Here is a 27,452-nt window from a genome sequence, read left to right on the forward strand (position 1 = left end):
GAAGTGTAGTAAACGATTGGCTAGTATTTTGGTGAAAATCTTTAGATCAACGTTCAGGAGGAAGCTTGGACGATAGTTAATTGGCGATGTCTGGTCCTTGTTTTCTTTCGGTATAAGCGTGATGTGAGCTTCAGAATGATGGCGTATGGACTGTCCTAGGGTATCTAGTGAATTGAAAGCCTTTAGGAATGGGTGTGCGAGGATGTCTATGAAGGATTTGTAATATGTGGTTATAAGTCTGTCTGGGCCTGGGCTTTTACCTGGTTTAATTGTGCAATAGCCTGCTGTAGTTCTGTCAGTGTCAAAGCTCCATCTAGTTCTCTTGCTTGTGATTGGGAGATAGGTTTAGGAAGATATTGGGAGAGAAAAGTCTGGATAATGACCTCACGTGGTCTAATATCCGCTGTCGGTTTTGGGGCTAAGGGTAGGTTATAGAGGGTAGTATAATATTTCTCAAATTCGGCTGCGATATCCGTAGAAGTTTTAAGTAAATGATCTTGTTGGGAGTTGAGTTGATGAATGGTGCGAGCTGCTTTTTTAGATTGCAAGGCCCTGGCTAAAAATTTGCCGCTCTTATTTCCATGTTCATAAAAGAGTTTCTGAGATAAAGTAAAATTACACTTAGTTTTCTTTTCCACTATGTCTTGAAGTTGTTTGCGTGCCTGGTCAAGTTCGGTCGCAGAGTTTACATCCTTGGAGCGTTTATGTGAGCATTCAAGTTTACGTACTTTATGAAGTATGGAAGTAAAAGATGCCTGAGCTATGCGTTTTCGAGAAACAGTTATTGAAAGAAGGAGTCCACGTATCAGACATTTGTGTGCTTCCCACTGAATGAGAGGTGTCGTGTCCGGGGACGTATTTTCCTTAAAATAATTGGTCAGAGATTCAAGAATTTGGAGGGTAACGGATGAGTCCATAAGGAGAAAGGGATCTAGTCTCCATTTTTTGGACGTAGGTGGGGCTGCGGGAAGATGTAGGGTCATCATGATCGGGTGATGGTCAGAGAGAATCATTGGTTCAATAGAGGCTGACTTTAATGTGTGTAAGTCTTTTTGTGAAAGAAAGAGATAGTCAATTCTGGAATAACGCTTGTGAGGCGCTGAGAAAAAAGTGTAGTCTTTGTCAGAGGGGTGTAGGGTACGTCATGTATCAAGGTTGTTCAGTTCAATTATAATCTGTTTAAGTGCTCGGAAGGGTTTCGATGAAGAGCCTGTCGAAGTGTCTTCCAAAGGATTCAGTACTACATTAAAATCGCCCCCAAGAATCAGGACACCCGATTGAAATGTTGCAAGTGTTTTAGAAACTTTACAGAAAAAGCTCACTTGTGCCGTATTGGGGCTGTAAATGTTTGCAAAGTAAGTGGTTTGTTGTAGAGGGTGACTTCAAGGAAGAGGAACCTTCCCTCTGGATCCTCGAGAGAATCAGTAATTGTAAGCGGGAGTGTTTTGGAGATCAAAATGGACACACCTTTTGCTTTCACCTCTGTGTTAACTGAATGGTAGACTGTCTGGTAATTAGCATTGGAGAATTTAGGGATATGATCAGCACAAAAGTGAGAGTGTGGGATTCACCGGACCAGTTGGGCAGGTCCACTATTGGGATATCTAGGACCTCGCAGAATGGTGTGATATCTTCCGGGAATCTCAGGATAGCTGATCGCCCCATGTGCGTTGCTGAAAGGCCAAACGGGAATCTCCAGCAATATGCTATACCCCTTGAACGTAGTAGATCCAGTAGAGGACGTAAATCCTTTCTGTGTTGTAGGGTGAGATGAGAGAGATCTTGAAATAATTTGATTTCTGCTCCGTTATATATCACGCGGTTTCGATCTCGCGCTCTGCGTAATATTTCTTCCTTGAGTCAGAAGTCGACTAAGCAGCAAATTATATCTCTCGGGGGATCATTGTCCCTACCTCTAGGATGTAGAGCCCTATGGACAGGGGCGGACTGACCATTCGAGCACTCGGGCGCTGCCCAAGGGCCCGGGGTCAGTAGGGGGCCCCACGAAATGCCCCAGGCACCTTTTATAGGCTTTTTTGGGTGTGCTTTGAGTGTGGGCAAGTACACAGGGGCCCCATGATCCCCCTATTGCACGGGGGCCCCATGAGTTGTCAGTTCACGACTGCCTACGGAGGCGTTCGATCTCATTAGGAGACTCCTGTGGTCTTTTCAAAAGATCATTAAAAATAGTTAAGAGCGTTTGAGTGTGTTGGCCCGATTCAATTGTTTCAGGGACACCACGTACCCTTAAATTATGTCGTCTTCCCCTGTTGTCCAGGTCCTCAATATGACGATCAAGCTCTCTTAGGTGCATAGTGTGCATATCTACCAGTTTGCGTATATCATGGATGGCAAGGTCTTGCGTGATAACTTTATCCTCCACTGCTTCCAGCCTTTGGGCCACTGCCTGCATATCGATATGTAACTCTGCAATTGCTGCAGAGAGGGTCTCTTTAATATCTGATGCTACTGCTTTCAAATCCCCTATAGTGAGAAGGGAGGCTGTAGCATGGCAGGCTGTGGGTGCTGCGGCTGGGCTCCTGCTCCGTGAGCGGGACGCTCTGTGAAGCGAGTGGGAGGAGGCAGCATGGGCGGAGGCCTCAATGTGCTCTGGGGTCTGGGACCGTAATAAATCCGGAATGCTGCGGCTGGCAGGTCCGCTCATCTGGTGGGGAGACCACGATCATGGGGCGGCTATCCGCTTTCCGCATATCAGCGGTGTCTCTCCCTGCTGTGGTCATGTGTTCCTACCTCCGTGTGTCGGAGCTCTGGGAACTAAGCTGCCATCTTCTCTGGCTTCAAAATTCTAATAAAATATATGGGTTCAGCCAATGTAAATGTAGGTGGTCTATGGATGGTGAAAGCTATTCAATAAATGAACAAGAAATCTAGCAATTTCCATATATCCCACAATACCCCAACTTTCGTGTATTAAAGTCGTTCATCATCACATTCCTTTTGTATATTTCTGTTTTACCTTTGTATATTTGTTCTTCTCCATGCAGAATGCTTGTTGGGTTCTTCATCTACTTCTCCACCCTCTATATGTCCTTATGTATTTCCTTCGGTCAGTGTCTTTTTTGCAAGCTTCAAAGTCCTTCTGAGATTGGATATTTCCAAGATGGTGATATCTTGATTGGGAGCTTTATCCCCGTCTGGACATCATATGAACAACAGAGCTATTCATTCAAAGAACAGCACCAGCCCATAACCTGCATTGGGTGAGTATACCCCTTCTTTATTTTCTTCTTTGACTCGATTTGGATTGTGGAAGGTTAGCAATAATATCTTGTAGCTGTTTTTACTGCATATTAGTACCACCAATCCAGTCCCCATTAAATAAATAAATAAATAAATAAAAATAAAACAAAAATAGGTTTCACAGCCTGGTCTTGTTACAGATACATGACTAGTGCACCCGAGATAGGTTCATCCAGACCCCACTACACCACCATTACCCTTCCATACCAATCCCCTTTACTTACTATACTTACAGAAAACACAACACCAATTTTGGAGTAAAATGGCCAACACGGCCTTTTATTAACCAATCAAGTTTAAACACATCAACCATTCCTTATAACAGAAAACATAAAGAGTTGTCGTTGGTCTTTGAAGGCACCCCCAAAACGATCCGAAATGCACCTGCGGACAACCATATTCCACTAGGCCTCCAGCCGCAACCAACCAGCTCGGAGACAACCATACCGTCCGCAGTGCAGCACCACCACCTTCCAGTTAAACCTCGGTTAACTGGAATGTCCCCGGGCACACCATACCAACGATGGTTCCCACACCATTATCTGTACCTCCAAGATAAGAACCGCCTCCAAGACCAACAACCGCCCATGACCGAAATAACCCCCCTTTCCCCCCGAGAGGAACACAATACTCACCAAAATAGGGAGGGCGGGAGGGAAGCTCTCTCACCAACGTCCAGCTCCAACTGATGCCCCCCCACCAGGACACCCTACCCTAAGGTGCGGCAGAGAACACCCACGCTCTCTCTCTACCAACCAGCACCCCAGCTATACTTTTCAAACCCCCTGGCACTATACTTAACCCTTTCTATTCTCCTTCCCACTCTAGGCCTAGTCATGCCTGCCCTGCGCTAATTTTCTTTTCCTTTTCTGCTACGGGCATTTCTTTTTTATTTGAAGAAAGTATACTAGATTGTTGCTTATACTTTTATAAAATACCCTTTTATTTAAAGATGGTATAATGAATTGTACCTTTTAACATTCCTATTATTTTAAACAAGATATACTAGACTTTTAGGCATATTTATTAATATTCCCGTATAGTAGTTTGTTACTCATACCTTTTAATATTCCCTTCAACCTAACGTAAGGTTTAAGTTCACCATTTTACAGCAAATGGAAAGGTGAACCAACAATATACAGCCTCCCTCCTCTACCTAATCCCAACAGTAGTTATCCCGGTGGGTGATTAGCTGTCACTACCCAAACAGCGGGTGTAGTGGTCCAGGGGTTTGAAAGCACCGCTTTCCAAAATGGAAGTCCTATTAAAATGTCACTGACTTCAAAACAATGTGTATTACGAAGCATAAAATGGTTAGAAATTGTACAGAATGGTTTTGGAGGCTCCTGGAAGCCCTTCCTGATGATTAAAAGATGGGGCCAAGCTTAGGTGGTCAGGAAACAGCAGAAGCAGAATTCATCATTTCCTTGCTTTCTCCTGGAACCCTTTTTTTGCATTAATTTTAGGTTTATACTTTAATGCTTGTTTTCGTAACTTGAAATCATCTTCTTTCTTTTATTCTATCAGATTTAGTCCTATGGATTACAGTTGGTTGCAGGCCTTGATATACACTATAAGGGAGATAAATGCTGATGATCTATTGTTACCAAACGTGAAATTAGGATTCCAGAACTTTGAATCATGTATAAATACAGTCCGGGCCTTGTGGGGGACATTCTGGACTCTGACTGGAAGGGAACATCCCATCCCCAACTACCAGTGTAATCAGAAGAGTCCTGTGGCTATTGTTGGAGAAGCATTGTCAACGTCCTCCATTGCGATGGCTACCGTGTTAGGAACTTACATGTACCCCCAGGTAAAGACACAATGGGGTTGATTTACTGAAGGCAAATAGGCTATTTATTTTGCAGGGGAAGTTGCACTTTACAAGAGAATTATCACCAGAGCCCAATTCCATGTAAAGAAATTTAAAAAAACCTTTTGCTTGCACATGATCGGATGATGGAAGTCAGCAGTGCTTTACCTCATTCACTAAGGCACTACAGTCCTGTACTGAACAGCTGCCTTACTGCATTGAGAGCATATTAGGGAGCTAGCTCCTGTGTTCACAATGTTGTCTTTGGTGCCATTCCGGAAGCACTTTGCATTTACACAATGAATGCAAAGCTCTGATTGGATGAGAAGAGGTAGGGCGGTGACAAAAATCCACCTCATCCAATCAGAGAACACAGAGGTATGGGACCCAATAGCTAACTGCAATCATTGTAGTAGCAATGTCTACTACAGTGTTTTTCAGCTTCCAGGGGGACCCTACAGGTATGTCACAAACATACAGTATTTACATTGGTCCAATCAGAAACAAAGTAACTATGTAAAAACTGTCAAACCTTGAATTCAGCTTTAATGTTACCCATTCATTTACCTATAAAAATCAAAGTAAAAGGGTCATTTAAAGCATAGCTCTGTGTTTAACCCCTCACCCCCACCCCCCAGGGCCATCTTAATGGCACCATGGGCCCCTGGACAAAGTAATGCACCGGCGCCAATACCAGCCTTCCCCAATTTATGCATCTACTTTCAAGAAGTATAAATAGTTGATAAAATTAAACATATATTTATTAGTACTTGCAATAAAATTGATTTTAATCAATAAAAAAATAACATAGATCAAAAACTAATCAACACAAAGGACACAGGGGGAGTAAGGAGGGCACAATACTGGGATCGGTAGGGCGCACTACAGGTGCTTGGGCCATCCTGGGACAGCTTAGTAAAAAGTGTGACTGTGCGGCAAATCTGGGACAGTTGGCAAGTATGATGTAATACAAGATTATAATGGGGCCCCATGCACCTGGGGTCTTTGGGCAGTGCCCAGGGGAGCCCATGTATTAATACAGCCCTGTCACCCCCCATCCTTCTCGCTCCCTCACTAAAGTCAACTCACCCAATACAGTAAAAATATGCATTATACATACCTTAATTTCAAGTATCTTTCAGCCATCCTCTGTCTAGGGTCAGTGGTGAGTAGTCTTTACTGCTGCATACACTAAGTGTCATTCTATGCAGCAGTACTGTGAGCTCAAGCCTTTGTGAAGATGCATCACCAGGGGGTAAGTCTATGTTGCCCTGGACCCATAGAAATGGCCTGTATCACACTGGATATCATTAATTCCAGAACAGGACTGGCCCTGCAGAGATGATAAAGTGGTATGTCTGCAGGGGCCAGTACCAGAGTGGAGGTGAGTATTGCAACTAAAGCTTCATTTTTTTTTCAACCCCCATATAACAGCATTAAAGGAACCCAAATGGTTGCCCTTATCTGTCTGCCTGAGAGTTGGGCATTGTCCCTTTGTACTGCTCCATGTCATCTTCAATAATTACAGTTGTAGTGCAATGGGGGCTTCTCTCACTCATTGTCATTAGGCCATTGACATCATTATTACTATCACCATCGCAATCATCATCATCATCATTGCCATGATCACCATCAATCATCACCGATGTAGAAAAGCACCATGCATTAAAACAGAGCAAATTTGAGGGGTCTGTTTATAACTGGGAGTCGTTTAGGGAAACTGGAAGTTATAAGGACAGAGTTAGGGGATCCAGGACAGAGTGCCATCTGCTGATACTGGTGTGTTCTGTGCATATACATCATCTTCTTCTCAGATACTCCCTTTCTCCAAGAATAGCATAGGGTCACAATCCAACAACAAAAGTTGTACAAGTAATAAAGTGCAGCGCTAAAAAGGATAATTATATTAGTCCATATAAATAAAATACGCAAGATCAAATAATCCAAAAGTGACAGTCTGTGCAGGACTAAGTGAAGCTAGCATCAATCAAGATCCAGCGTTGGTGCTCCAAAACAGTATGGTAGGAATACGCACTCACCAGATGCGTAATGTTAATACGCATTGAATAAATCAGTAGAGGTCCCCTTTAGGAGTCGGATATGATCCTGGCCAAGTATAATCCTCCCTCTGGAAACAGATGATGCTGTCGGAGATCACAGGATGATAATGGGTCCAGTCAGCCAGAGCCCCCTTAAAGTTATGGGTGGGTGTAGAAGCCTGTATGTCAGGAACTCCCTTCTCTGGATACTGCAGTGGGCTGGATCAGGAGGGCTCGTCCAGAAAGCAAGATGGCTGCCGGGCCTCCACGTGGCTCTGGCGGTGTGACGTCACGGCGTACTGGCTCCTCCTTGTCTGGACTACCTAGATGATCTATAAAACACAATTTTGTAGCTTAGGATGTATCTTATATCCAAAGACAGCACAACCAATCATACAATAACCCAAAACATGATTTTGTCTAATTTATTTACATGTTCTGTATTAATATAATGCTAATGCAACTTTTTTCATATTTTTATATTTCCCAAGATAAGCTACTCTTCTTCTTTAGCATCCTTGAGTAACCGCTTCCTTTACCCATCATTCTTCCGCACCATCCCTAGTGATGACAAACAGGCACGTGCCCTGGCCAAACTGGTTTCATACATGGGCTGGAATTGGGTTGGGCTACTCTCACTTGATGACGACTATGGTATTCTAGGATCTCAAATTCTCAAAGAGGAGCTGCAAAAACTGGGAGTTTGCCTTGCTTACCATGAAACGTTTGGCCCAGCCACTTCACCAACAAAATTAAATGACATTGCAGATCTTGTTGTTCAGTCATCAGCTAGGGTTGTTATAATATTTTCCAGAGACCCCATGGTTCATCCACTGATTGGGTTACTGTTAGGCAGGCAGAATGTCAAGCGGATCTGGTTGGCTACCGAAGCATGGTCAAACTCACCAATTCTTCAAATGAATTGGTATAGCAGCATAATGGTGGGAACTCTTGGCATGTCTTTACATGGAGGGAGTGTGCCTGGGTTGAAAGAATTCCTTCTTGATATCCATCCTTCAACTGCCGATCCTCATGATATATATGTGAAGAACTTCTGGGAATCAGTTCAGGAGTGTCGATGGCCAAACTCCAGTACAGTTGAGAACAATGAAACTGTGTGGTGTACTGGCAAGGAGAAACTGACTCATTTCAGAAGCAACCGATACGTGTATGATGAATTTGATTTTAAGATACAGTATTTTCTGTATAATGCGGTGTATGCTGTGGCCCACACACTCCATGACATTATCTTCAACTGTATGGTGGGTCAGAATGCCACTCAACATGGAGAATGTGGAGTTCAAAGAACCATATTGCCCTGGAAGGTAAACTATACCTTTTTCTTTTTGGAGCATTTTCACAAATTCAGATTGTGTTATCTTAACTTTAGTTATGTGGTTATCCTGTTATCTAGCTTATATATCTACTGTTTAGATTTGTTGTAGTAATTGAGCAACATAATTGGTAACAACCCCCCAAGATAGTACTCCTTAAAGCGGCAGTAAACTCTTGATTGGAACATAAAAGAAATGGCCCCTCTGCAGGTTTAAGTCATAATACATTATGAAAGACCTCTATGGTCTCTTCTGTTATAAAAAGCAAGTTTGCCTGTCAGGGGATTTTCATATATTGACTTTACTACCACTTTAAGCTGGCTATAGACCAGTGGTTCTCAACCTTTCTAATGCCGCGACCCCTTAATACAGTTCCTCATGTTGTGGTGACCCCCAACCATAAAATTATTTTCGTTGCTACTTCATAACTGTAATTTTGCAGTGGGAGGAGTAGTGCCACGTCATTGGTGTCAGTGGAAGGAGTAGTGCCCCATCACTGATGTCAGTGGGATGAATAGTGCCCCATCATTGGTATCAGTGGGAGGAATAGTGCCCCGTCATTGGAGACAGTGGGAGGAATAGTGTCCCATCATTGGTATCAGTGGGAGGAATAGTGTCCCATCATTGGTATCAGTGGGAGGAATAGTGCTCCATCATTGGTATCAGTGGGAGGAATAGTGCCCCATCATTGGTATCAGTGGGAGGAATAGTGCCCCATCGTTGGTATCAGTGGGAGGAATAGTGCCCCATCACTGATGTCAGTGGGATGAATAGTGCCCCATCACTGGTGTCAGTGGGAGGAATAGTGCCCCATCACTGGTGTCAGTGGGAGGAATAGTGCCCCATCACTGATGTCAGTGGGATGCATAGTGCCCCATCGTTGGTATCAGTGGGAGGAATAGTGCCCCATCACTGATGTCAGTGGGATGAATAGTGCCCCATCATTGGTATCAGTGGGAGGAATAGTGCCCCGTCATTGGAGACAGTGGGAGGAATAGTGTCCCATCATTGGTATCAGTGGGAGGAATAGTGTCCCATCATTGGTATCAGTGGGAGGAATAGTGCTCCATCATTGGTATCAGTGGGAGGAATAGTGCCCCATCATTGGTATCAGTGGGAGGAATAGTGCCCCATCGTTGGTATCAGTGGGAGGAATAGTGCCCCATCACTGATGTCAGTGGGATGAATAGTGCCCCATCACTGGTGTCAGTGGGAGGAATAGTGCCCCATCACTGGTGTCAGTGGGAGGAATAGTGCCCCATCACTGGTGTCAGTGGGAGGAATAGTGCCCCATCACTGATGTCAGTGGGATGCATAGTGCCCCATCGTTGGTATCAGTGGGAGGAATAGTGCCCCATCACTGATGTCAGTGGGATGAATAGTGCCCCATCACTGGTGTCAGTGGGAGGAATAGTGCCCCATCACTGGTGTCAGTGGGAGAAATAGTGCCCCATCACTGGTGTCAGTGGGAGGAATAGTGCCCCATCACTGGTGTCAGTGGGAGGAATAGTGCCCTATCACTGGTGTCAGTGGGAGGAATAGTGCCCCATCGTTGGTGTCAGTGGGAGGAATAGTGCCCCATCGTTGGTGTCAGTGGGAGGAATAGTGCCCCATCGTTGGTGTCAGTGGGAGGAATAGTGCCCCATCGTTGGTGTCAGTGGGAGGAATAGTGCCCCATCGTTGGTATCAGTGGGAGGAATAGTGCCCCATCGTTGGTGTCAGTGGGAGGAATAGTGCCCCATCGTTGGTGTCAGTGGGAGGAATAGTGCCCCATCGTTGGTGTCAGTGGGAGGAATAGTGCCCCATCGTTGGTGTCAGTGGGAGGAATAGTGCCCCATCGTTGGAGTCAGTGGGAGGAATAGTGCCCCATCATTGGTGTCAGTGGGAGGAATAGTGCCCCATCATTGGTGTCAGTGGGAGGAATAGTGCCCCATCATTGGTGTCAGTGGGGGGAGTAGTGCCCCATCATTGGTGTCAGTGGGAGGAATAGTGCTCCATCACTGGTGTCAGTGGGGGGAGTAGTGCCCCATCACTGCTGTCAGTGGGAGGAGTAGTGCTCCATCACTGGTGTCAGTGGGAGGAATAGTGCCACATCATTGGTGTCAGTGGGAGGAATAGTGCCCCATCATTGGTGTCAGTGGGGGGAGTAGTGCCCCATCATTGGTGTCAGTGGGGGGAGTAGTGCCCCATCATTGGTGTCAGTGGGAGGAATAGTGCCCCATCACTGGTGTCAGTGGGGGGAGTAGTGCCCCATCACTGGTGTCAGTGGGAGTAGTGCCCCATCACTGGTGTCAGTGGGAGGAATAGTGCCACATCATTGGTGTCAGTGGGAGGAATAGTGCCCCATCATTGGTGTCAGTGGGAGGAATAGTGCCCCATCATTGATGTCAGTGTGGTGGAGGGGAGAATAGTGCCCCATCATTGGGGTCGGGGGGGGGGGGAAATAGTGCCCCATCGTTGGTGTCAGTGGGGGGAGGAATAGTGCCCCATCGTTGGTGTCAGTGGGGGGAGGAATAGTGCCCCATCGTTGGTGTCAGTGGGGGAGGAATAGTGCCCCATCGTTGGTGTCAGTGGGGGGAGGAATAGTGCCCCATCGTTGGTGTCAGTGGGGGGAGGAATAGTGCCCCATCGTTGGTGTCAGTGGGGGGAGGAATAGTGCCACATCGTTGGTGTCAGTGGGGGGAGGAATAGTGCCACATCGTTGGTGTCAGTGGGGGGAGGAATAGTGCCCCATCGTTGGTGTCAGTGGGGGGAGGAATAGTGCCCCATCGTTGGTATTAGTGACACAAATGATGGGGCACTATTCCTCCCACTGACACCAATGATACTTACTTTGCTGACCCCTGCTCCAGCCTGGGCTCGCTCTCTCACTTACCTGTCAGCTGTCTTCCTTCTCTGGCCGCTTTCCTCTTCACTCGCTCCGGCAGCTCCCTCGATCTTCTTTGATGTACGCGCGCTGCCGCTCGGCTCCTCCTCTCCAAGCTCCACCTCCTCGCCGGTGATTGGCCGCCTGTGTGCCTCTCCTGAGCTACAGTTCCGGTGGCCAATCAGCGGCGAGGAGGCGGAGCTGCTGAGCGATCCCGGAGGTGTGGCCAGGTGACAGGAGCAGCGTATCATCCCGCCCACACATCGCCTGAGACGGATGAGCGGTGTCTCGGTTCCTAAGACCATCGGAAATATGTGTTTTCCGATGGTCTTAGGCGACCCCTGGGAAATGGTCATTCGACCCCCAAAGGGGTCGCGACCCCCAGGTTGAGAACCGCTGCTATAGACGGTTACCTGCTGAACCGGCCGAGATTCGAACCATGTATTGGCATGTAGTAACTTGGATATAACCAGCCTGTTGGATCTCACATGCGATTTTTGCTAGCGGCTATTATAGCCACTAGCAGTAATCACTGTGTTCTCCCGGTGGGGAATGGGGGGTCAAATACGTCCACAAAAACTGTGACACCCTAGGGCAGTCCCAAAGCATATGCCTGCACCAAGGCTTATTTGACAACGCAAACAATTTGAAGGCCTCTGAGGATAGATACTTTGCATTCCCTATGTTGTATAATATATGCAGGTATATAATATGAATCAATTTATTCTTAGATGAAATTACAAGATTAGAGCAATCCTCAAAGCAGTCTTCTCAATCCTCCATGTCCAGTGTCGGAATATCAGCCCTCCACTGCTCCCACAATTCATCCATCTTTGGAGAGTCCACACTAGGGAGAGCTAGATGTAGGCAGGAGCAGGGGCGGACTGACCATTTGGGTACTCGGGCACTGCCCGAGGGCCCAGGGTCAGTAGGGGGCCCCATGAGATGCCCCAGATACAGTTCATAGGCTTTTCTGGGTGTGGTTTGAGTGTGGGTGAGGACACAGGGGCCCCATGAGTTGTCAGTCCACCTCTGGGCAGGAGAGAAGCTTGGAGAGGGATCTTGGAAGAACTGGCTCTCTATCGGATCTTCTTCAAGCCTTAGAGGTTGTGGAAACTAAGACTGAGCTGCATGCAGCAGTTGAAGATAGCAAAAATACATCCATCTGGGAAAACAAAATTTTAAAAGAGAGGTCCCTGGAGGACAAGAATGTACCAGTAGGCACAATGACCTCGAGCATCGGAAAATCTGTTTAACTTTGTGTTCAGTAATTTGAATTTTGTGTGTTGTTACTGTAGTGCTACTCCCGTAGGGCCTGAAGAAATACTGTCCCAGTCCTCCCCAGTTACTTTGCCCTGCAGCCAGGCACATAGGCTCATTAACTTGCCTCTCCAATAATCAGTCTAGGGGTGTTGTTTTTGTTGTTTGTTTTATTTTTGAAGAAATGGAATAGGGATGAGGGAGATGAGTGGGTCACTCCAAAATAGGAACTGAGTACATCAAGGACTTTTTCTAACCTTCAGAGTAAGCTATATTGTAGTCCTTGCTCAGGGGCGGACTGACAACTCATGGGGCCCCTGGGCAATAGGGGATCATGGGGCCCCTGTGTCCTTGCCAAACAAAAAAGCCTATGAAAAAGGCACCAGGGGCAACTCATGGGGCCCCCTACTGACCCCAGGCCCTCGGGCAGTGCCCGAGTTTCCAAATGGTCAGTCCGCCCCTGTCCTTGCTTGATTTAAACAGTAGAATTTAGCTTAAAGCGGTTCTCCAGATTCCTGTAAAAAAAAAAAATCAGAAGAAAGAAGAGTTCACATCCCCCCCCAAAAAAAAAAAAAATCAGAAGTCAGCAGCTACAAAAACTGTAGCTGCTGACTTTTGAAAACAGCCACTCGCGTGTGTCTCACGATCCAGCAATGTCCTCATCCCAGCCGTTCTTTCCAGCGGTGTCCTGTCCTAGGTGCCGGCATCTCAACTGTGGGCAACTGTGACAGCTTGTGGTGTGAGTAGCGCTGCTCATTGTAAATGGTCTGGAAGTCTTCTGGAACCTGTCGCATGTCTCAGAAGACTGTGGGGAAGGAGGGGGGAGTAGAACTTCCGAATACCTAGGTGGTCTGAGCGAAGTGGGAGCAGGTACCTGTCAAAATTAGGTACCCTCTCCTCCCTACTCCCCAAAAGCTCCAATTTGTTTACCAGGAGTAGGGGAGCAGGCCTTACAGTGGAGCTTCCCCTTTTGGGTGGAGTTCTGCTTTAAGGCAGTAGCAACAAGTAGAAGTTGTAACAGCAGTAACTTCTTTAGAGCTCCAGAGTAGTGGACAGATAGGCAAAGTTTTTAGCTAGCCGGTGTTCCCTTTGCTAAACCTGCAGCTGACTTCCTAGCACCAGAGGGGGTTAAAGAGTACACAGTCTCTAGGTCCCAAGGGAGGTCTGTATTCACAACACCCAAGAGCAACTGGATGCCTTCCTCTGAGATACCAGACCAGTTCTTCAGTGGACAGCCCCTCAGTCAGCATAACAGAACTCGGGTCTCAGTAATTTAGGTCCTCAGGAAGCCCACCTGAGGCCCACGGAAGTAGATGCCTGGGAGGGCAATGTGCCCTCTCCCAAGCTGGAATGATTCTATCCAGGAAAATCCCAGAGCCCCGTGTGCTTATTGAATATATACAGTTACCCAGCATGCCATCAAAGCCCCTCTCTCTGGGATAGGCTGATGCTGTATCTACAGTACATTCATGCTGCCATCTGCATAACTTCACACCTATGATCGGGAACAGGGGCGGACTGACCATTTGGAAACTCGGGCACTGCCCGAGGGCCCGGGGTCAGAAGGGGGCCCCAGGAAGTTCTGCAAACCTGGGTATTCTTCTTTCACAGTCCTTGAAAATTTGGCACTGTCTTCCTACCAATGCCCCCCACCACCCCCATCCATTGATAAAACCTTTGTGAACTATAGACATGTGCTCATTGTTAAACTGGGCAGCGGGGGAGGGGTGTGTACCAATGTCAGTACTGACCTGCAGGCCTGTGCAGGTAGTGACACCCATGTTTTGGATTACTCTCTGGGTGGACAATGGAAGCTTGGCCCTTTGTAGCCAGGTTATGGTTTCTACCAGGGGCAGACTGACCATTTGGAAACACGGGCACTGCCCGAGGGCCCGGGGTCAGTAGGGGGCCCCATGAGATGCCCTTGGTACCTTTTTCATAGGCTTTTTTGAGTTTGGGCATGGACACAGGGGCCCCATGATCCACTATTGCCCGGGGGCCCCATGAGTTGTCAGTCCACCCCTGATCCGGAAACTTCTACAGTTTCCTGGATATAGAGGAAGGCAGGACGCAGCACATGCCAGCACTCTCTCTGTGTGGGATACTTCCATGGCATGAATGATCCTTCAGCTGAAGGGAGGGGCAGCAGAGGGGAGGAAGAAAGGAGAGAGGAGGATGCTGGGTGTCTGGGGCCAGTTTAGCAGCTGAGCTGCCACTCCTTCCAGTGTTCCTCTCAGACTCAGTCCCTTACTGCAAGCCTGTTGGCGGCTGCTGATCACTGTGGAGTTTCAGGCCTTCTCTTCCCATTCATCAGTGGAGGCGGAGCTGTACCTGCGGAGGAAGGTAATGTCTGACTCTGATGTCTCGTGTCTGTGTGAGTGTGACCCGGCCGGTCAGACATTCATCATGTGTGTAATGTGTCAGTGATGAGTGATGACATCATCACGATCCCACAGCCTGCTCTTCTAGTGCCTGCTGGGCCTACTGATCTATGTCAGTGTTGGGGTGTTGTGTCGGATCTGTCACTGTATGGGATCGCTCAGTTCAGCTGCCTGCTGTCACAGTGTTTTATCTCCCCCCATTTGCTGGGGAATTCCAGCCTGGGATCTGTCAGAGTGTGGATCCATCATCCCCCACTCACTGCCACTGCCACCCTGCCACTACCGGCCACAGACACAGCCCATCCGTGACACTGATTTTGTCTTTAATATTGGTGCTGGTGGCATTTTATGGCACTTATATTTGCAAATTAAAATATATTTAGTAGTTTCATGCTTTCTTGATTTAATATTTTCTACTGTTTTTAAAAAATTTTATTGATTCTTTTTTTTTGGGAGGGGGTCCCTAGACTATTTTGTGCCCTGGGCAAGACCAGCTACTTGCGTCCCGCAAGTAGCTGGTCTTGCCCAGGGCACAAAATAGTCTAGCATCGGGCCTGAGTACAAGGCAATGACGTACCATACGTAAACTAACCCTAGAGTGACTGCTGTAGAGGGGAAGACCTCTGCAGTCGATGTCTTGATTGCGGTGGATACATCTCTGTTCAACAGACTGGACAAGAGTGATGGGTGTCCAAGCTTTTGAAGCTACACTTTCATGTCTTGGCACACCTGAAGCTCATAGCCAATAAAGCTGGCAATAGAGGCCAAGGTAGATAGAACCCACCACCCCGCTTCAGAAACTTTCTAGTTGCATTTGCATAGCATTTTAGATTTTGTTTTGGAGAGATAAGAGAAGGAGCCTCTGTCTGGTTTTTACTTCTGGGAGGTCTTCTGGGAGATTCTGCCTATCCAGGTGACCACTGTCACAGGGACAGAAAGTGATATCCAAAATGAACTAGAGACGAGCTGAAGTTCTCCAGTAGAAACACCTATTCCAGTGACAATGAAGACTTCTACTCAGTCTGTAGAAACTTCCTCTCACTGTTGTGTCTCCAAAACAGAAGGTTATGGGAAGTTTCCACAAGAGGAACCTGACCTAGATTCAAGGCTGACCATACATGATACAGTTTTCTTGAGAATTTTGCTTTAGATTTACCAAAAAACCATATAATAGGAGGTCAAACCTAAACAACACTTTCAGTTGTATCCAGTTAGGTGGGCCCTTGTGCTACATAGTTGAAAGTAAATCTAAAAGGAAATTGGGCAGAAATTGAACAGAAAATGGGTCATGGGTTCGATTCCTGACAATGGCGCCTCCTGCATTGAGTTTGCATGTTCTCGCTGTGCTTGCGTGGGTTTCCTCCGGGTACTCCGGTTTTCTCCCACACACCAAAGACATGCTGGTAGGTTAATTGGCTCCTGTCTAAATTGTCCTAGTTTAATCCCTGGCCATGCGGGATCTCCTGCATGGTGGGGGTTGGGGAAAGACCTGGCAACCTACCCTGTAAAAATAATTGCTAAGAGAATTCATGGAAAAAGTCACTTACGAGTGACGGTCCATGCAATCGCCAAGGGTCAGATACAACTGAATGGATGGATAGATAGAGATGCCCAGCCTAACCCTGCCATGCACAGATTTTTTTTTTTCCATTCACCCTGCAGGCAGTGCAAAAAAGATATCTAACATATTCCTACATCTATGCTCAACAGCATGGATGGAGGAATCTCCATTTACCCTGGGTTCACACATATGCATGCAGAAATTGTAATGCAATTTATGCATGCGTTTCTGTGTGACTAGCATTGCAGTTTGAGTGCGATTTCACCAGAGGTGCAATTTTAGCTTCTGCATTTCCATTGACTTCAATGCAATATCGCCTTCTATTGACTTCAATGCGAAATCGCCTTCTATTGACTTCAATGCAATATCGCCTTCTATTGTCTTCAATGCGAAATCGCCTTCTATTGACTTCAATGCGAAATCGCCTTCTATTGACTTCAATGTGAAATCGCCTTTCTATTGACTTCAATGTGAAATCGCCTTCTATTGACTTCAATGTGAAATCGCCTTCTATTGACTTCAATGCGAAATCGCCTTCTATTGACTTCAAAGTGAAATCGCCTTCTATTGACTTCAATGCGAAATCGCCTTCTATTGACTTCATTGATAATGACTTCAAAATAAACGAACAGTGCATGCATCTGATTGGATGCAGTCACTGTTTGTCCAATAGTTTTCCGCTCTTTCGATTTTCCAGTTGACGGATGTTGGACAGAAGGCAGCCAATGGGATCATCTACTGAGCAAATATCAGCTGGTTTACCAGCTTAACCTCGTCACGTTGGCTGTACTCACTGAATGTATGTAGTGTCAAGGGGTTTGGGGTGTGCTAGAAGATCTATTGATGCTGGCTGCTGGGGGATCTATTGTCACTGGTGGGGATTTGTTTTAATGTGAGGGTCTATTGTTGCTGGTGGGGGATATTTGTTGGGGATCTTATGCTGCTGGTAGGGATCTACTGTTGAGGGAGCGGTTGCTGGCTGCTGGGAGATCTGTTGTTGCTTCTGGGGGTCTAATGATGCTGGGGTAGAACCTTTGTTGATGGGGTGAAGTTTTGCTGTGGGTGGTCCATTGTTGTTGTGTGGGATCTATTGTCACTGGTGAGGATATGTTTTTATGTGAGGGTCTGTTGTTGCTGGTGAGGGATCTATTGTGGCTGCTAGGGATCTACTGTTGAGGGAGAGGTTGAAGGCTGCTGGGAGATCTGTTGTTGCCACTGTGGGGTCTAATGATGCTGGGGTTGAACTTTTGTTGCTGGAGTGAAGTTTTGCTGTGGGTGGTCCATTGTTGTTGTGTGGGGTCTATTATTGCTGGTGTGGGGTCTATTGTTGGGGAGACCCATTGTTGCAGGGGTGGGGCCCATTGTTGTTGGGGGAGTCTATTATTGTGTGGGGGATCTATGGTTGCTGGGGTGGGGTCTATTGTTGGGGAGACCCATTGTTGCAGGGGTGGGGTCCATTGTTGTTGGGGGAGTCTATTATTGTGTGGGGGATCTATTGTTGCTGGGGTGGGGTCTATTGTTGCAGGGACCCATTGTTGCAGGGGTGGGGCCCATTGTTGTTGTGGAAGTCTATTATTGTGTGGGGGATCTATTGTTGCTGGGGTGGGGTCTATTGTTGGGGAGACCCATTGTTGCAGGGGTGGGTCCCATTGTTGTTGGGGGAGTCTATTATTGTGTGGGGGATCTATTGTTGCTGGGGTGGGGTCTATTGTTGGGAAGACCCATTGTTGCAGGGGTGGGGTCCATTGTTGTAGGGGGAGTCTATTATTGTATGGGGGATCTATTGTTGCTGTGGTGGGGTCTATTGTTGCGGGGACCCATTGTTGCAGGGGTGGGGCCCATTGTTGTTGGGGGAGTCTATTATTGTGTGGGGGATCTATTGTTGCTGGGGTGGGGTCTATTGTTGGGGAGACCCATTGTTGCAGGGGTGGGGTCCATTGTTAGCACCACAAAATGATACTTGGTTGTGTATTCTCTAAAAGGGGTGGGACTGGGAGGTGGGTAGGGGGTGGAATGAAGGGATGGTGCTCAGAGGAGGGAAGGGGGTGGAACCAAGGAATGATGATCGGAGGAGGGTAGAGGGCGAAGACAAGGGGGGACTCAGAAAGGGGGAGTCCCTGCACCTATGCTTTGAGAAAAAAAGACCAGTGCATACCAAAATGTAAACAATGCTGTGCCAAGAGCGCTACTTGCGATCAGGAGCTTTCTAATCATGTGACCACTGTGACAGTCAATCACAGTGGTCACATGATCAAAATGCCCCCCTCCAGCTCTTAAAGGGCAGGGAGGCTCCGGCCGGAGTGGGTTAAAGCTAAACCAATCGATGTTGTCTTTAGAGCCACTTTCAGTTCATCATCTGTGTTTTATGTGCTCAGAAGATGAAAATGCATATAAATCTATAGAAAATCTTCATCTACACAGATTTCTCAGTATTTGAAAAAAATTCACTTCAAGAACCGCATGGGTGAAGAAATATACTTTGATTCCAATGGAAACCCACCAACTGACTATGATGTCCTGAACTGGCAGCGGGACTCTGATGGCAACATTGCCTTTGTAAAGGTCGGCCGGTATAATCTACGAGAGACCCAACAGAACGAGCTGAGCATCAATGTCACAGCAATCCAGTGGATCACAGGAGATCCAGAGGTATGTTGTTTGAAGCTCTTGGTTAAGAACGACCTCCCCTACACTACGCTTTAAAGTTGCACTCCGGCATGCAGGGTTGTAGAGTAGTCTTTCTCAACCTTTTCCAGACAGAGGAACCCCTAAGATAACTTCTCGGTCTCAGGGAAGCCCTGTTAAATATGACTATATGTACAACTCGTTGCCTTGGGCCTTTAACCCCCCTGGCGGTATTCCCGAGTGTAGTTCGGGGTAAAGTTTCTGTACCAAAAGCGGTGACCCCGAGCTACACTCGGGCTTACCATGCGGCACTGCATAGGGAGTCCCTGCAGAGCTTACCTTTTCCTGCGCTCCCGCGATGTGTCCCCTGCAGCATCTCCAGCCATCTCCTCCGGCTGATGCCGGCACCCGGCTTCTGTGTTCCGGTCCCTGTGACGTCGGGACGTACGGGCCTCACCGGCGGCAGGAAATTGGAAAATTAAAAAAAAGTCATTTTTTTCAAAACGAATTTTACATAGTAAAACATTGCTGTTTCAAACCATTTCACATACATTTTGTCCCGAGTGCTTTGTCCGGCGCCCTGCCTGCATTTCGACTGTTCTTTCTGCCTGGAAACTTAGAAAAGTCCATGGCGTCCAAAAAGCGTCCCTTTAGGTCAACAGCGGTTTTAGACCGGCTAGAGAACAGCGATAGTAAATCAGAACCACTTGCAGAATTGAGTGATAATGATTCGTGGGGGAAATTCATCATCAGACACTGAAAACGATTCTGTGACTTTGCTCAGCGATGTGCGAACTTGGCGCTATATTTCACATTTCAGTGTTTTTGGTTTGATTATATTATTGAATTACATTTATTATTATTATATTATTATTTTTTATGATTATTTGTTAAATTATAATTTATGATTTCGTGTTTCAAGTTTTATCATCGCCGGGATGTTTACTAGACTCTTGTTCGGACAGATTTCAGTGAGTTATTCCTAAGAATTACAGCCTACAATAAAAAAACTACATATTTCCATGCAAAATAATGGTACCGCTTTCATCACCAAAAATCTGAAATAATCAGACCGCCAGGGAGGTTTATTGGGCTCCCTCCAGGCAAACCTGCCCTTAATTTATCCACTCTATACATGCTCCAACCTGGAGACTCTAAAAACTAGAGAGTTAGGACTACACTATACAGCGGAGCCTTGGCGAGGCACTGCGGCTTTCAGATATATTTGCAAACGTGCAACTAAACCTTTTTTTTTTAGTGAATTGCTAGACAGGGTCAACTTATTTTTTTGTAGGCTAGCTGGTAAGTGCTGGCAAGTGCTGGGAAATTTTCTGTTACTTGTGATGTACATTGCCCTTCCATGTGCACCTTACTGCAAAGGGTGGCAAAGGGTGGTTGCCATCTTTTTTGTATAGTTTGTTTGCTATGCTTTAACCCTTACCTTCCCCTAACCAAGCAATAAGTTAAAAAAAAAATATTTACCTGCAAGTACTACATGATGCAGCAGGTCTTATATCTTCTCTCTTGTGGACGGCAGAATGAGAGGGTCCTTCTTCTAGTGTACATGTGGACTACAGCACTGGATCACCAGCCTCTACTTATGCAAGAGGCACTGGTGAGGGGCATGTTGTAGTGGATTCAGGTGAGTAAAAGTACGGGAGTTATGAAGGGGTTTCCTTTTCCAAAAATGTTATATTGGTATGCGTGGGGTGGAAAGCATACTATGGGGGGGGGGGGGTGTCAATATACTGAGGTGTAATGGAAACAACATATGGAGAACACCATAATCTGCTCTTCAAGCAAGATGTTAGATCAATAAGTCATTGTGTTTGTTCTCTGCCCCTAGACCCCTCAATCTGTCTGCAGTGAGAGTTGCTCCCCAGGATTTCGGAAAGCACCACAGAAAGGTCAGCCCATATGCTGCTTTGACTGCATTCCCTGCTCGGAGGGGCACATATCCAGCGAAAGAGGTATCCTTTTGAACAGAGAGAAATTTAATTTTTTTAAGCAGACTCTTTTAAGTGCCACTTGAATCTAATCTAGCCACATGACCTAAAGGGTTTGTATTCAGCATGTTTCAGAATTAATTTATCCAAGCACAAATCCTCCCCGGTCGCCTCTCCTAGCATAAATTCCCCCAGATCCTCCCTCCCAGTACCAATCCTCTTCCTTCAATCCTCCCCCAAAATCCCTCCTCATTTCCCTTCCCAACATAAAATCTTCCCACCTTACCCAAATATCCCCCTCCCTTTAGCACAAATCCCCCCAACTCTCCCTCCTATCCAAACCTCTCTCCTAGCGCCAATCCTCTTCCTTCAATCCTCCCTCAAATCCCTCCTCATTTCCGTTCCCAACATAAAATCCTCCCACCTTACCCAAATATCCCCCCCCCCCTTAGCACAAATCACCCCAAACTCCCTCTCCCCTCCAAACCTCCCTCCTACCCCTAACACATATCCCCCCATTCCTTCTCCTAGCACAAATTCCCCCTCCACCATCATCCCCATTACCCTTCCCAGCACAAATAGCCCTCATCCCCCCTCCTGCACAAACCTCTCATCTCAGCACAAATAATTGTTAACCATCCCCCCCACCTCCTTTCGTTGTGTACAGTTCCCCCGACTTGTAAGCCCCCTGCCCCCAAACTTACAGGTGGGAAACCAGGTCAAGGTGCAGGTTGTGCTGTGCTCCCACTCCTGTCGGTGGAGTAATCCTCCATACAGCAGATGACAAAGGATCGTTCTTGCATCGGGCTGTACACAGTTTGATTACCCACCCTATCTCCCCCAATGACCGCTCATCTCTCGGCGATCCTGTGTCATCCTCTTTATGGAGGATCGCTCCAATGACAGGAGAGGAGAGCACAGCCCGCACCTCCTGTCTCTCTCCTGTCATTTCTCTTTACCAAGCTTCACTGCTTCAGGCTGCTGTTCCCTTGTCCCAGCCATGAGTGCAGGTATGGGGAAAGTCACTCAGGGGCCAGGCACAGTGTCAATGGAAAGACCAGCCTAGGGGGGGCAAATCTGGGTGGGTGTAGCCCTCCCCAGCACCCCCCTAAATCTGGCCATGGTGGACAGTAGGGAAACCAACAACCATGGCGCTTGTCTAGTTCACCTAGTGGTAGCGCTGGCCCTGATTGTTCTGTCCCCTCTGTGAGATCATCACCAGGCTTGTGAAATTCCTGCAAGGGCAAATGGTGGAAAGGTGGATCCGCAGGATGCCCTACATTGGTTTCTATTGATGTAACCACCCCCTTTCTCCAAGAACTACACTTCCCAAGAGCCCTTTCTTTACACACAGTGTTTGTGCAGGATCTTTGGATTCAAGCCAGTAGCATTATTTATTTAGGAAAGACATCAATGTTTGCATGTGGAGGGGGACAGAAAGTGTTGGGGGATAAGTGGAGTTCTGTAGTCCACCAGGCACGGCTGACAATGGTTTTGGGATTTTAGTTCAGTAGGGGCACCATGTTGTCAGTCCAAACAGGAAATTAGAACTCACTGAATTTCTGGCAGATCGACAAGTGAATCTTCTTTTTGTTTTGTGTTCACTTACAGGGTATGCCACTGTGCTAATGGTTGGCAGCTAGTTACCAATCAGTGACTTTTCCTTGCTCGGTGATCCCACCACCCAAGTCCTTAGCATGCATGGTCAGTTGTCCTAGGCCACCTAGGACAATTTAGAAGCTACTCTATCAATCTTTCTCTCTCTCTCATACAAAATGGCCCAGAGTAAATATCACATCCCATAACTACTGCCATCAGACAACTTTATGACCATATGAATGATATAGTCTAGCACTACCCAGAGTAATTCTAGTTGATCTCCAAGGAGCCAATGAGCAACCATTGCTAAAAGGAACCAGAGAACACCTAATCCTAATAATATGGTATAAAGTCACTGACATTTAGCATACTGTATGTATATCCTTTAAAGGTCTGTTAGCAAGGTACATGTAACAGAATGAAAATTATTGAGACCTGGAAGCTCACCCCCTCTCCATGGCATCTGAAAGCTAAACAGAATGGCCCAGGAAGAAAAACTTTGTTCCAATGAATCAATGGGATCTTCTTATGTCAATGGGCAGATTTAGCATTTCTGACAATCTAAACCATGTCTTCTGTAGCCTCCTCTCCTACCCCACGTGTCTGGCTAGCCTAAATATCACACTAGCAAGTTGGGGGGTCATATAGAATTGCCACCTATTCCATTTAACACTGACCACATATTAATTACACATGTTCTGAGGCTAATCTATTGCAGACAAGGCACTAAGTGGGTTTAATTGCTACCTATCAGCCATAGAACCTGTATAATTAACATGTGTTCAGTTTTAAAGGAATGAGGTGGCAACCATAGGGTCATAGCCACCAGGTCAAACCAACCCTGGAGACAGAAAGGCCACTCCAAATCCATACAGCAATACTGAGGACCCAGCCAGATGACACTGGCATGTAGTCTAAAACCTTTTATTTTATTATAAAAGAGGGTTACACTCAGGCAGATACATGATATCTTGGGCAGCTTTGACACCCCTTGGGTAGCCCTGACAGCCCTTCTACCCTAGGCCATAGCCTTCATATGTAATGCTATGGGTATCCTATTCTATGATTGCACATTATGAGGTGGAGGCTGTTATTTCTGTTTCTGGCCTGTTAGTAATAATTTGTATCTACAGTTCAAGGCTGCAGCACAGTAATTTAAAGCAAAGTGGGCAAAAAAATAGGAAATAGCAAAACAGAGTATAGGGTTAAAGCAAGTATGTGGTTTGCCCATTCAGATTTGCATCAATTTCTTCCTCCCCAGCAGTGCATGTTCATATTACTTCACTCCATTGATCACTCCATTGATACTCTATTTAGCCCAGGAGCTGAAAGAAATACCCTGTACTTCAGAGTACGGAGCAGCATGGGGCTTTTCTACATGTAAATGCTGGGACACTCAACGGTGTCACGCCTAGAGTCATAGCAATATCTGAGCTGTTGCCTTAACTCCCATCTGCAGAACAGAGTTCTGGGGAATGATAGGAAGATAAGTGTAAGATACTACTGGGAGATCTTCAATACAATTAATTAGCTGCTTTGCCCTGCATGGCCAATATTCCAATTCACTTTAAAGGGACCTTGTTGCAAAACTTAACATTAGAATAAAAAGTTTCAGTGCAAAGAAGAGACATTATACCTACCTGTACTACTGCTGCACCACTGATCTTTGCTCTCTTCGTGAACTATGGTATCCTCTTCATCTGATACATTTCTAGGAGTGTTGGATTCCTTGTCCTGGAAAGCACTGTGGGTCCTTCCATCAGTGCCTGTATTACAGCAGGAAACAGTAGGTACATAAATGCCAGCAGAAAAAACAACAGTGCTCTGTATTCGAAACAAGAATCTGACACTCCAGGAAGTGTGTCAAGTGAAGAGCATTCTCTGCGCACTCTCCAAAGTTTTTTAACGAAGGGCCAGTTTGCTGTCCTTGAGACTTTAAGGGGGCCAAGCTATGGCCAGTGGGAGTATAAAATAGCCTGACATCTAGTGAGAGTAAACAATGTCCTATCCTTGGTATCAGTGGAAGAAGTAGCACCCCATCAGTGGAGTCAATGGGGGAAATAGTGCCCCATCCTTGGTGTCAGTGGGAGGAATAGTGCCCCATCCTTGGTATCAGTGGGAGGAATAGTTCCCCCGTCATTGGTATCAGTGGAAGGAGTTCTACCCATCGTTGGTGTCAGTAGAAGGAATTGTGCCCTTTCGCTGGTGTCAGCGGGAGGAGTTGAGCTATTTTGTTGGTGTTAATGAGAGGTATAGTGCCCCATCACTGGTATCAATGGAAGGAGTTCTACCCATCGTTGGTGTCAGTAGTAGAAGGAATTGTGCCCTTTCGCTGGTGTCAGTGGGAGGAGTTGAGCCCTTTTGTTGGTATTAATGAGAGGTATAGTGCCCCATCGCTGGTGTTAGTGGAAGGAATAGCAAACCATAGTTGGTATCAATGGAGGGAATTCTGCCCAATCATTGGTGCCAATGGAAGGACCTGTGCTCCATCATTGATATCAGTGGGAGGAATTGTGCCTTTTCATTGGTGTCTGTGGGAAGAATAGTGCCCCATTAGTGGTGTCAGTGACAGGAGTTATGCCCCATTGTTGGTGTCAATGGATGGAATAGTGCCCCAAGGGCCAGATAAAGGCAAGCAAAGGGCAACATCTGGCCCCGAGGCTGCAGTTTGGAGACCACTGCCCTAGAAAATGACTTAGGCATCTTGCTACCAGATGGAAATATTGGTTGTAAATGGGGTCATGATCCAGTTTACATCACCATAGAGTCTTAAAGGCTATTGAATAGAACAACCAACCTTGGTCCAGTTAACCTTAGTTTATCAGAGATCATTTCTGTAAATGTGTAATGATATAATTATACTGTACAATTTTTCCAGATTCCAGCAACTGCTTTCCGTGTCCCAGTGAAATGTGGCCAAATGAAAATAACACCATTTGTATCCCAAAGTTGATTGAGTTTTTGTCATATTGGGAACCATTAGGAATAACATTGACCTCAACTGTCATCCTCTTCTCCTTTACCACCATCAGTATATTATGTATTTTCATCAAGTTCAGAGACACTGCCATTGTCAAAGCCAACAACCGTGACCTCACCTACCTCCTTCTTGTCTCTCTGTCTTTGAGCTTCCTGTGTGCACAACTTTTTATTGGAGAACCTCAAAAATTTACTTGCCAGTTCCGCCAGGGAGCTTTTGGTGTCATCTTTGTTCTTAGTATTTCATGTGTCTTGGCCAAGACTATCATGGTGGTCATTGCTTTTCGAGCAACCAAGCCTGGAAGCAACATGAGAAAATGGCTCGGGCCAAAAGTCCCGGCCTCAACGGTATCAATCAGCACCTTCATCCAGTTATTCATTTGTATCTATTGGATGATTCAGTGTCCTCCTTTCCCTGAGAAAAACATAGCAATCAAAACTGGAGTCATCATCTTTCAATGTAATGAATGTTCAGACACTTTTCTCTGGTGTATGTTGGGTTATATGGCGCTCCTTTCTTGCATCAGTTTTTTGGTGGCGTTCTTGGCCAGAAAATTACCGGACAGTTTTAATGAGGCCAAGTGGATCACCTTCTCCATGTTGATCTTCTTAAGTGTCTGGATCTCCTTTATTCCTGCATATCTGAGCACTCAGGGCAAGCTCATGGTGGCTGTTGAAGTGTTTGGGATCTTGTCCTCCAGTGCAGGGATTGTCGGTTGTATCTTTTTCCCGAAATGCTTCATTATACTTCTAAGACCAGAGCTCAATACTCGTCAGAACCTTCTTGGTAAAGGAAAATAGAGGCCTGAATCTCTTAGTAACCAAGAAGACATTATAACGCCTATGAATTTTGTTGCAACAAGAAACTTAAAGCAAATCTAAACCTTAACTAAAAGTTTATCATAAATAATTGCAATACGTTTTCACCTTTTTTTTCATCTTATTGCAGTAAATCTTCTCCAGCCTCTTTTAGCCACTTTTTGTCTACATATAAAGTCCCTCCAACGTCATTGCTCTGGCCTGGCTTACGAATAGTGATGACAATGGACCATGCATAAGCAGTGTGCCTACATGACTGCGTGTGACAACCAGGGGTGGACTGACAACTCATGGGGCCCCCAAGCAATAGAGGATCATGGGGCCCCTGTGTCCTCACCCACACTCAAACCACACCCAAAAAAGCCTATGAAAGGTACCAGGGGCATCTCATGGGGCCCCCTACTGACCGCGGGCCCTCGGGCAGAGCCCGAGTTCCCAAATGGTCAGTCCGCCCCTGGTGACAACACAAGAGAAACATTTGGAGATAGTTGTCACCCTATAACAAAAAGTGCCTGAACAAGGACCTCCATGGCAGGGTCACCAATGATTATTTTAATGAAATCTTCAAATGTAAAAACACTAAACAAAATTCTGAAAAGACAATAAAATGTTAAAGATTATCTGAGATTTCAGTAACTGGGATTGGATCTGTTTATAAAATGATCACTTTGCTAATGTCTCAACAATCGTGCAGGCATAGGGCCTCATGCACAATGAATGTTTTGCTATCTCGCTTGTAACACGTTCAGGCATGTCAGGTGCTTGGACGTTAATTCATTTCATTGGCCAGAATAATCATTTATTCTTTTGTTTTGTTCTTTTGTAATCATTTATTCTTGCCATTGAAATGAATTAACTCTTAAGCATTAACGCGTATTTAGACGTGTTTACAGATGTCAGGCATTTTTTCTGCTCCTGGATGCACTGCCTTTGTTTTTTTTTTTTCTTCTGCCTCTAAATTCCCCT

At 46.1% G+C, this 27,452-nt stretch overlaps 1 protein-coding gene across 1 annotated transcript; it reads left to right on the forward strand.

Moving 5' to 3' along the window:
• Positions 1-4,798: 4,798 nt before the first annotated feature.
• LOC149436674 (extracellular calcium-sensing receptor-like) lies at positions 4,799-27,113 on the forward strand. The gene is made up of 5 exons (XM_089661587.1): positions 4,799-5,077; positions 7,608-8,441; positions 18,940-19,167; positions 20,990-21,113; positions 25,567-27,113. The coding sequence occupies exons 1-5, from the start codon at positions 4,799-4,801 to the stop codon at positions 26,466-26,468; spliced, it is 2,367 nt and encodes a 788-aa protein (XP_089517713.1). The 3' UTR covers positions 26,469-27,113.
• Positions 27,114-27,452: the final 339 nt, after the last annotated feature.

The sequence above is a fragment of the Staurois parvus genome, unplaced genomic scaffold (genome assembly GCF_062004578.1).
Source record: "Staurois parvus isolate SC_StPar_1 unplaced genomic scaffold, SC_StPar_1.0 ptg001352l, whole genome shotgun sequence".
Classification (NCBI taxonomy): Eukaryota; Metazoa; Chordata; class Amphibia; order Anura; family Ranidae; genus Staurois; species Staurois parvus.

Bases quoted from the DNA above. Each gene is read 5' to 3' on its own strand.
- LOC149436674 (XM_089661587.1), top strand. From the start codon at position 4,799: ATGGATTACAGTTGGTTGCAGGCCTTGATATACACTATAAGGGAGATA. The intron at 8,442-18,939 runs GTAAACTATACC...TCATCTACACAG, and splicing joins GAACCATATTGCCCTGGAAG to ATTTCTCAGTATTTGAAAAA. The intron at 19,168-20,989 runs GTATGTTGTTTG...CTCTGCCCCTAG, and splicing joins GGATCACAGGAGATCCAGAG to ACCCCTCAATCTGTCTGCAG.